Raw genomic sequence first — 10,803 nt, 5'->3', positions numbered from 1 at the left:
TTCAAACCAGGATAGATTTCAAACCGAAAGATAGATTTCAAACCTAGTAAACTTGTCCTGGGCCAAATTCCATCTATGCGCTAGGTACATTTATATATGTTGTCAATAATGTAAAAAAAAAAAATAATTTTTGGAAAGTTAGGTTTTTTTGGGGAGTTTTTTATATATTCCCCCTTTGTTTTAAGAATTCCTGGACCCTTATAATTACTTGCTTTTCTTATGGTGTGTGTGTGAAGCACAGTTTAAGCATTATTTTCCAAAACAAATAAAAAAAAAAATTACAAAAGAAGTAAATTCGTCCTGGGTCGAATTCCCTCCATGCGTTATGTAAATTTATGTGTGTCAATAATGTAAAAAAAATAATTTTTGGAAAGTTAGTTTTTGGGGGGGGGGGTCTATTATAGACCGCCCTTGTTTTAAGAATTCCTGGACCCTTATAATTACTTGTTTTTCTTATTGTGTGTGTGTGATTACTTTTATAACAGTTATTGTATAACATTTAAGGGTATAACAATTGGATGTGTACATTGTATCTTCAACATTTTATAAATGCCTTTTTGTTGTCAAAAAAATATTTCATAAAATTTTGCGACAATTACTTTATATATAATTTCTCTTTTTTGTATATATATTTGCATATAACATAACTATAAATATGTATGTATATTTCCTATACACCTATATATTTGTAGTAATATATAATATTTTGTCAAATCCAAAATAAAATCAGTACTTTTGGTTTACTTTTTGTTTCTTCTGTTTTGTGTGAGGCGGGAGGGAGGAGGTACAGCTTATAATCATGGTTTTTTTTGATTATACTCTCATTTTGCAGGATTGTTGTTTCTTCTTGGTTTGTGATGTATAATCCTTTTTTCTGTTTTTTTTTTTTTTCTTTTTGTTTTGGGAGGAGATCCACATAACTGAGATATCAGTTTGTTTTCTTAATTTACTATGCCATAGCATTGTTATTATTTCAGCCATTACACTTTACTTTCAGGACCTTCAGCAACGTTTTTAAATGCCAAACGTATTCTAGTTAAGAAATGCGATGCAATATGCCCATAACTTTTATTATACCATTCTGGAGTTTTGCCCCTGAAAAGAAATGGGAAATTAATTAGGTTATAATAAAGTTTTATATAAAAAAATTTCAATATTATTATTTTATCACTTTGGATAAAATTAAAAAAAGAAAAAACAATATTTGTGATTTATCCCCTCAACATTGCCGTCATTTATGGATGGTTAAAATACCATCTGAGGAGAAAAGTTTCCAGAATGGGTATATCCTCATGTTTGATGTAGCTTGTTAAAATATCATCGAAGGGGAAAAGTTTCCACAATGGAGATATCTGGCCATGATGGATATTTTTTATAAAACATTCTGATACAAAAGCGAGCTTAGCGTAGAATTCATATTTCGAACCAGATTTATGTTTATACCCTCCACCCTAGTATGGAGGGTATATTAAGTTTGTCATTCCATTTGCAACACCTCGAAATATACATTTTAGAACCAATAAAGTATATATATTCTTGATCAGTATAAAATTCTATGTCGGTCCGTCCGTCTGTGGAAATCATTCTAGGTTCCGAACGAAATGTAGTAGACTTAAAAAATTTTTTTCAAATGTATACTATGTCTGCAGGATTTTTGGTATTAAAAATGAGCCATGTAGGTCCACGTTTTGGTATAGCCCCCATATAACGGTACCTCCCGATATTCGGTGTTTTGATGATTTTACCGACATTATTTACCGGAATTGTTTCAAATTTGGTATTTGAAGTTTGTAATGAATATTACAGCCTAAGACAGAAAATTATCTGTGCAGGTTCACGTCTTCGTATAGTCCCCATGTAACGATGCTTCCCGATACTCCGTATTTTGATGATTTTAGCGACATAATTCATCGGAATTGTTTCAAATTTGGTATTTGAAGTTTGTAATGGATACTACAGCCTAGGACAGAAAATTGTCTGTGCAGGTCCGCAGTTTAGTTGCCTATGCAGGTCCACGTCGTCGTTTAGACCTAATATGACTGCTACATTTGGTATTTTTAGGATTTTAACATAAATTTTAACAGATTTTATTTTTTTGAAAATTGTCAAATTCGTTCCAAATGGCGTAGGGTATTCAAAGTTCGGCTCGGCCAACCTTTCAACTTTTTTAACTTGTTTCCTTTTTAAATTAATTTACATTTGAAATCTGACTTACTTTACATCAACTCTTGCCAAATGCATAACCCTTGAACGACCGCTGCCACAGGGTTCTATCAAATATCTTGAGGCCAATACCACACCACGTACTGCATTAAACATGGGTTTGGCTTTTGCATGATCAATGGAGGTTTCAACAATCACACAAGCACCACGGGGTAAATCAGTACGCCAAGATCTAAAAACAATACCAAACAATTATTACTTTCCAAAAGAAGAGAGAAATGTCTACAACCACTACCTTAATACACAAAAATCTGTACACTGTTGGCCATCAATGGCATATTGAAATATTTCCGTACAATCATCGAATTTCTTAATGGTTTGACTTTGTAGCAAATTTGGATCCCATGAGGCACGTTGTCTTATTATATAATCCAAAACATCTTTGGGTGGTCCTTCAATTTCCGTAATGCAACGCCATAATCTCAGTGGATGGCCATCACCCACTTTTTTATAGGCAATCTCAACGTTGCTGTCATTTATGGATGTGGTGGTAATCCAGCCGCGCGATCTGAAAGGGAGTTAGAGAAAATTAATAACACAGTCCCGAATTTCTCTCAAAATATGCCCACTTACTTTTCTCTACCCTCTTTAATGGTGGCACTTGTACTCTCATACAAATAGCCACGCCAATTGTGAAATTGCATACCCTCACCCAAGGCTTCCAGGGGCAGTGGTTTAGATTCTTCCATGTAGCCAAATTTACATTTGGCCAACTTCTCTTTGGGTGCGGTAAATATTTGTTTATAGTTTTGTATCATAAATGCCAAACACTCATGAGAAGCCTTGGCTTCGAACAGCTCTTTGGCATCTGGGACACCGGAACCTTTGGCCTTGCGGCGCGGTGAGGCTGTCACCGAATTGCTACCAGTTGATATACTGCTATGGAACAGGGAGGGGGCCAAACAGACGGCTAAATTATTGGCGGTCATTTGATTATATTGCGAGTTGGCAGCCACCAGGGTCAAGAACTCCAAGAGAGCATAGAGGATTTCACGATTTTCATCGGGCAATAAAAGGACGGCAGATTGCACAGCATCCAAACGCACTTCGGTGGGTAAATCTAAAAAGAAATTTTTGAATTATCTCCTATTCGACTCCCATTATATACTATGTTTTATTAAAACTTACGTTGAAATATGGCCGCAAAAGTCTCCGACATTTTGGTGGTCAACAATGACTCTGGCAAATCACGGAAATACTGTTTCAACATATCGGCCACATCGTAGGCCTGTTGAGTATCGAAAACATCCATGCATTCAGCTGTGGTCTCTGAGTATTCAATGAGTTCTTTGAGTTTTAAAATTCTCGATTTAACACCACTCTTGCGGAACAGGCCAATTTGATCGAGAGCATTGAGCTGCAGCCAACGGAAGGCGGCCCTCACTGCAATGGGCAGAGTTTGGCCGCTGCGTTGTAAAATCAGCAACAGGGGAACCCCAAACACCTTTTTATCCTTGTAGTCGGGCATTTTTATTTTCTTTATGAATTTTGGCAACTCCCAATTCCAGCCCGAACGATGAGTGGGACAATAACGTTCCATATAGCCCGTCAGTGTGACCAATGCCAATTTGCGTATCATTTGCAATTGACCGGCTGACATGGCTGCAAAGGGTATGCCATGTTCATTGGAATGCGGATCATTTTTCTGGGCAAAACATTTGCGGAATATCATGTGGGGTCGTTCTTCCAGTTGGAAACTGTGCCACCGTACGACAGGAGCACTTTTCTTAATGGGTTCCACTTCTACCTCCACCTTGGGTTCTTTGCGTGTGGTAGACCGTGAACGGAAACTGGCCGACCGAAAGCCCTCACGTTTCTTACCATCTCTGCCCAGATTAAGGGAACCACCTCTTGAGAGTTTCTTGGACTTAACCTCTGTGGTGTTGGCATTGGCATCCTTGATCAATAGCTTTCTACCCTGATGACATTCGGAGTCTGAATGCGCCCCAATATCATCGACCTTCCCCGTTCTTTGCAGAAATCGGCGAGCCTTTGAGGGTGTCTTACGTACGCTCATCTTATTCACCGCTGATGTGGATTCCTGGCTATCGCTATAATACGATGATGAGTCATCGGATTTGCCCTCCTTAACATGTGGCATGGTGTTGGTAAAGAAATGCAAGGGGCTGGTGCGCATGGAACGTGGTGTGGTGGGTGTACGCTTGGGACTTGCCCGATTCGGACTCGAGAAGTTATCACTTTGTGAGGGTACCTTAAGTTCATTGCCAAATATGGGAGCTTTGTTGAATGTATGCATGGGACTGACGGCTGAGGGTGAAGGTGGTGTCGAGTATACAGCATCTGGCTTGCGCATACTAGATCTCTGACCCAACTGCGACAAATCCAATGCCTGGGGACCACTCAAAACAATGCCCTGGCGTTTTCTTCTTCTCGACTTTATCGATTCCACTCTTCTGAGTATGGCTTTAGCACCATCCTTCAAACGCTCACTACCCGTGCGACGCAATGGACTGGCGTTAACATCGGTGCTGTCATTCGCAGCCGGATCGGCTGAATCATCTGTGTAGGTACCGGGTAAAACTAAGGACAGAGGGCCACCGGTGACATCATAAGAATCATCCTCGAATCTATCGGGACTGGATTCTTTTGATGAGGATTCGGTTTTCTCACAGGTGGATAATTTGGCGGCGGGAGGTATTTCAAGACCCATTTCACCAATACGCGACCAGCGACGTATGTGGGGTTGGAATGTCCAGTTTTCACTGAGTGCAAAGTTTTCATCGTCCGAATCTTCTTTCTGGAAGGGGGTGAGAGGGAGCAAAGTTACAATTTAGTGGAAAACTTCAAATGTGCCAAAAAGAAATCTCACCTGTGGTGTCTGTGCTTTGTGCGATTGATCCACTCTCATATTGGCACAACGATTTAGGATACACAAACGCCTGTACAGCGACTGCAATTGATCATTTTCCAAATTGGTATGATCCTTGGCAACATTGGTCAGGTCAATGGGAAATTGATGATCTGCAAAGAAATAAAATCTTTGAATTATTATGTTTTTGACATTTTTAGGAAAATAAGAAGACAATTTTTGGACATACGACGATTCATTTATTGATTCGTAATTTGAAAATAAAAACAAACACGTCCTCCATTGCTTGCAATCTTTTTTTTTATTAACATAATGTGTATTTAGCTAGGTTCACCTGTATTTCTATGCGTCTGCTGAAATCGAGATATAGCCTCATTTGTATATAGAGATTTCAAATTAAAAAAAATTTCCAGCATTTACAGGTATTGCCACATCAACCGTGTGACATTCGTAAAAAAATATATTTTAATTTCTACTCTGAAGTCTACTTTTAAAATATGTTCTTTTTTTTGGAATAACAAACTTTTCTCAGATGCTGCTGCATTTAAATACCCCTAAATTAAATGGAAACCCTGAAACTTGTTTACAAACATTTTCTATAGGAGGTCATATCACGATCTACACCGAAGTTTTTAAAAATTTGCAACATTTCTTATCTGAGTTTCTAGATACTGAACATGGGTACAATTTTCGATATAGCTAATCGCAGAAGGATGCTATCAGATTTCTGAAATTTTAAAGTTTTTTTCCAATTATTTGTATTTCTGTTCTCAAGACAGTATTATTAGAAAAATCTATAATTTTTTTCAAAAAAGTTTAAAATGTTTTTTCTAATTCCTTAATAAGGTCGAAAAGCAGGGCTAGAACAAAACTCTCAAATAAAGCAAACAATTATTAATACCTTAAAATCGATTAAAAAATAAGCATTTTCAAAGTATTAATTTTCCCGAAACCAAAAAAAAAAAAACAAGTAAAAAAGATGTAAGTTCGGCAGGGCCGATCTTTGAATACCCTCCACCATTTGGAACGTGGACCTGCATGGGCAACTTGAATACAAAAATTCGGTGAATAATGTAGCTAAAATCATCAAAATTGCGAATATAGGGAGGTATCGTTATATTGGGGCTATATGAAGACGTGGACCTGCACAGACAATTTTCTGTCATAGGCTGTAGCATCCGTTACGAACTCCAAATACCAAATTTGAAACAATTCTGGTGAACAATGTCGCTAAAATCATCAAAGTACCGAATATCGGGAGGTACCGTTATATGGGACTAAATGAAGACGTAGACTTGAATAGACAATTTTCTGTCATAGGCTGTGTCATTCGTTACGAACTCAAAATACCAAATTTGAAACAATTCCGCTGAATAATGTCGCTAAAATCATCAAAATACCTAATATCGGGCTATACCAAAACGTAGACCCACATGGCCCATTTTCAATACCAACTGTTCTGCAGACATAATTAGTAGATTTTTTTTTCAAAAATTTCTGTAGCTAATTTTTAATAAGGTAGAACTGCAGGGATAGGACAGAACTTTCAAATAAAGCAAAAAAAAAAAAAAAATGTTAATACCCAAGAATCGCTTTTTCAAATAAAAGCATTCTCAAAGTATCAATTTTCCCGATACCAACAAAATCTCATTCAAAAAAGTTAAAAAAAATATATTCCTAAAATTGATCATCAGAAAAAAAATATTATTTTTTTCATTAAATATTCATTTTTCATTTTTCTCGAAATGTGTCAAAAATATTATTTTGTTAGCTTTTTAACAATTTCCTCAACAATTTGCAAATATTAAAATTTTACATTATGTGTCAAATCATATTTTTTTCTTTTTTCCCTTTTTTTATAGATTTTTTTTAAGAATTTTTATTTATTTATTTGTTGTTTATTATTTTATTAATATTTTTAGCTATTTAAAAAAATATAAATATTTTCTTTAATATATTTTTTAATTTTTTTTTATTTTTTTTCTTTTTTCCCTTTTTTTATAGATTTTTTTTAATAATTTTTATTTATTTATTTTTTTTGTTTATTATTTAATTAATATTTTTAGCTATTTAAAAAATATAAATATTTTCTTTAAGATATTTTTTAAATTTTTTTAGTTAAATGAGAATTTTTTTAATTTTTTACTGAAAAACTGAAGTTTCTTTTTTTTTAAATTATTTTTTAGGACCATTCACACACACACTCACACCAACAAAACTTCCGTTTTAACAATTGCCACAATTTAGATTACATTTTAAAATTTAGTTTATATATGTTTATCATTTTTTAATAATAAAAATCTATGTATTATTCTAATTTGAAAATTTTTTCTTTGTAATATTTTTATCATGTTTATTCCATTTTTAATGTGATCCACAAGTGCTGAGATTATTTTTCTTATTAATTAAATACCCGAATATTTATTTATAAATTGTTGCTATTTTTTTAAATTAATAAAAATCCATTAATTTTTTATAAGTTGTTTTCTTTTTGAATTATTAAAAAATTTATAAAGTTTTTTTTTATTTTTTTAATGTTCATCATGTTTATTTTGTAACATAATGTTTCTCCCGTCATTCACAAGTGCCACAATTTAGATTATTTTTCTAATTAATTAAAAAATCCTAATATATTTTTTTAATAAATTTTTAATATATCTTGAAGTAATTAACATATGGATATTTTTAAGTATGAGTTTTTTTTTTTGAGTTAATAAAAATTTTGAAAATTATTTTTTTATTTACATGTAATGTCTCTTTTCTCTATTTATTTTTAATTATTTTCTAGGACCATTCACACCAACACACCTTTTGTTTTTAACATCATCAGCAGCCAGATTTTATGGCCTTCCAAAAAATGCCACAAGAATTTTACAATTCTGCGAAAATATAAACGTAAACGCAATAGCAACAAGGATCGACGCTTCTTCACAAAGCAATTGAATTTAATGAACAACTGAGGCCACCTCTTATGGGAGGAGATGAAGAATTTTCGAATGACACTAAGAAAATGATTGAGAAGAAAACGTTGTGCTGCCATGTGAGAATCAGAACTGAATGAAAAATTATAGACTGGATTTCCTTTGGCACGATGGACGATATGGCGTCCGATATTATTATTGGGCTAAAATGAGGAAAACAAAAAAGCAACAACAACAACAAAAAATCAGCACAAAAAAAAAACACTTCTATCCAAAAAATACAAAAACAGCAACAAAAACACAATACTGGAAAACCAGATGAAACCACGCAATAAATGCAAAAATACAATTAATGGCAATTCGTATAGTAAAGTGTATTTGCATATCAGACTTCAAGATATATACATACACAAATAAATGACTGGTTACATACGTATGCGGTGTGTGTGTGTGTATGTATAATATCCAGCAAAAATACAAACAAAAATACAACAAATTAAATACGTATTTTGGGTCTAGTAAAATGTAATGGATTTTTATATTCGTATATATAATTTGTATTTAATTAAAAATATATAAATAAAAAATACGATTTTTTGTTTTTTTTTTACAAAATAAGGCAATGAGAAACGTGAATACCGAGAACCAAAAACATATGGACAAGTTATGGTTATAGATATGACCTCTTCGATGTGGGGTATACGACAAAGATAGGATTTCGAAGACTAATAAAATTGGAAAATATGATTGAAATTGGAAATCTCTAAATCTTTCAATACTGCAACTTTTGTAATGAGGTTCTTTGCTCTAGGTTTGTACCTATCAATGTATGTATGCCTGCATTTAAACAGAATTTGCCAAATATAATTTGTATTTGCAAATTCAATACTGTAGGTAGGAAATCAAGTTCTAGTCATTTTCAAAGGAAAAAATTGTAAATTACTTTACCAATGCATAGCTTTTTTTCATTACGACTCTTAAATCGACACCAAAAAACAAAATTTCAACAGAAACTTCAACATTTGCAGAGATTTATGGAAGAAGAGGAAAAATAAAAAAATATATATGCCAGTGTCGTTCTCGCTTTTCCATTCCAGGGAGTTTCCCAAGGTAATGAAATAATGAAATCCCAAAACTATTTGCAACTACGTTTCTGTGTTTGAGAACAGATCAATTGAAAACAAAACTAAGGCGTACAGCAAGACAAATGAGTATTTGTCTAGTCCCGACCAGTCCAGGCCATGACGGTGTTGATGCGATTGTCTGGCGACGCCTTATTGTTCGCCTTAATTTTGAAATTAGATATAAGCTAACATTTTCAAATGACAATTACCTTCCACTTTTATCAATGGGAGCAGCAGCAGCAAGAAGGACAATAATATAAATCCATCTTAGGAAAAAAGCTTTTCATTCAAAAACTCGGAGAGACCTCGACGACGGCAAGGAAATTGTTGTTATTATCGAAACATATTGTAGTGTCTATGTGTCAACACACACACGCAATTTGTGGTAAAATTTACAACATGTTCTCATGGGTCTGGTTTGAAAAACATTTTTTTTATTTAAGTTTTTTTCGTAAATGCACACACAGAGATTAATGAACTTTTAAGTGTAAGGTATAGGAAAAAAATTTTAAAATTTTAAAAATTATAAAAAAATAATTATAGAAAATATATAAAGTTCAGTTATGAGGAAGGTATACTCAAAAGAAAACTACCAATTTTACAGATATTTTTTTTTTTAAATAAAATGGATATAATATAATAAAATAACAAGATAAAAGTTCGGCCAGGCCGAACCTATTGCTTTTTGAAAATTTTCAAAAAATAAAATTATTTAAAAATTCTGTTAAAATCTAAAAAATACCGAATATAGCCGCTATATTGTGGTCTATACGACGTGGACCTGCATAGACACTGTTTATCATAAGCCATTACCATATTCAAATTCGAAACTTGAAATAAACGGTGAATAATGTCGCTAAAATCATCAAAATACCGAATATCGGCAGGTACCGTCATATGAAGGCTATACGAAGACGTGGACCTGCACAGACAATTTTCTGTCTTAAACTGTAGAATAAATTACGAACTTCAAAACATCAAATTTGAAACAATTTCGCTGAATAATGTCGCTCAAATCATCAAAATACCGAATATCGGGAGGTACCGTTATATCGAAGCTATACGAAGACCTGGACCTGCATGGACAATTTTCTGTCTTAGGCTGTAGTATCCATAACGAACTTCAAATACGGCATCTCAAACAATTTCGATGAGTATTGTACATAAAATCGTCAAAATACGGAATATTGGGAGGTACTGATATATGGGGCCTATACGAAGACCCCGACTTGCATAGAAAATTTTCTGTCAAAGACTGTAGTTCCCATTACGAACTCTAAATACGTTATATGGAACTACTCCGGTGAATATAGTCGCTAAAATCATCAAAATACCGCATATAGGGAGGTACCGTTATATGGGGACTATACGAAGACATGGACCTGCACCGACAATTTTCTGTCTTAGGCTGTAGTATCCATTTCGAACTGCAACTACCAAATTTGAAATAATTCCGGTAATTGATGTCGCTTAAATCATAAAAATGCCGAATATCGGGAGGTACCGTTATATGAAGGCTATATGGAAACTTGGGCCTGCATACAAGAATGTTTGTCATAGGCTGAAATCATGAAAATGCCGAATATCGGGATGTGGGGGCTGTACGAAAAAGTGGACGACATAGCCCATTTACGAACTTAACCTGCCTGCTGCCTATCTCAATTCGTTCGAAATATAGCTTGATTACAACAGACAGACGGACATC

The 10,803-nt window shown here is 34.0% G+C and overlaps 1 protein-coding gene across 2 annotated transcripts in view; it reads right to left on the bottom strand.

Annotated features, from left to right (window-relative positions):
* Positions 1-388: 388 nt before the first annotated feature.
* Positions 389-10,803, bottom strand: part of LOC101898435 (stAR-related lipid transfer protein 13) — a 399,946-nt gene continuing 389,531 nt past the window's right edge. For both annotated transcript variants that reach the window (XM_059127991.1, XM_005184118.4), the window contains 6 exons: positions 5,054-5,205; positions 3,352-4,981; positions 2,797-3,283; positions 2,459-2,731; positions 2,216-2,395; positions 389-1,095 (listed from right to left, as the gene is read on the bottom strand). In XM_059127991.1, the coding sequence (XP_058983974.1) occupies positions 981-1,095; positions 2,216-2,395; positions 2,459-2,731; positions 2,797-3,283; positions 3,352-4,981; positions 5,054-5,205 (2,837 nt within the window). In that variant the 3' untranslated portion in view covers positions 389-980. The remainder of the gene's footprint in view (positions 1,096-2,215; positions 2,396-2,458; positions 2,732-2,796; positions 3,284-3,351; positions 4,982-5,053; positions 5,206-10,803) is intronic.

Source organism: Musca domestica, unplaced genomic scaffold (assembly GCF_030504385.1).
Source record: "Musca domestica strain aabys unplaced genomic scaffold, Musca_domestica.polishedcontigs.V.1.1 49, whole genome shotgun sequence".
NCBI classification, from domain to species: Eukaryota; Metazoa; Arthropoda; class Insecta; order Diptera; family Muscidae; genus Musca; species Musca domestica.
Note: the sequence above shows the minus strand (reverse complement) of the source record. Positions and strands in the feature narration are given on the sequence as shown.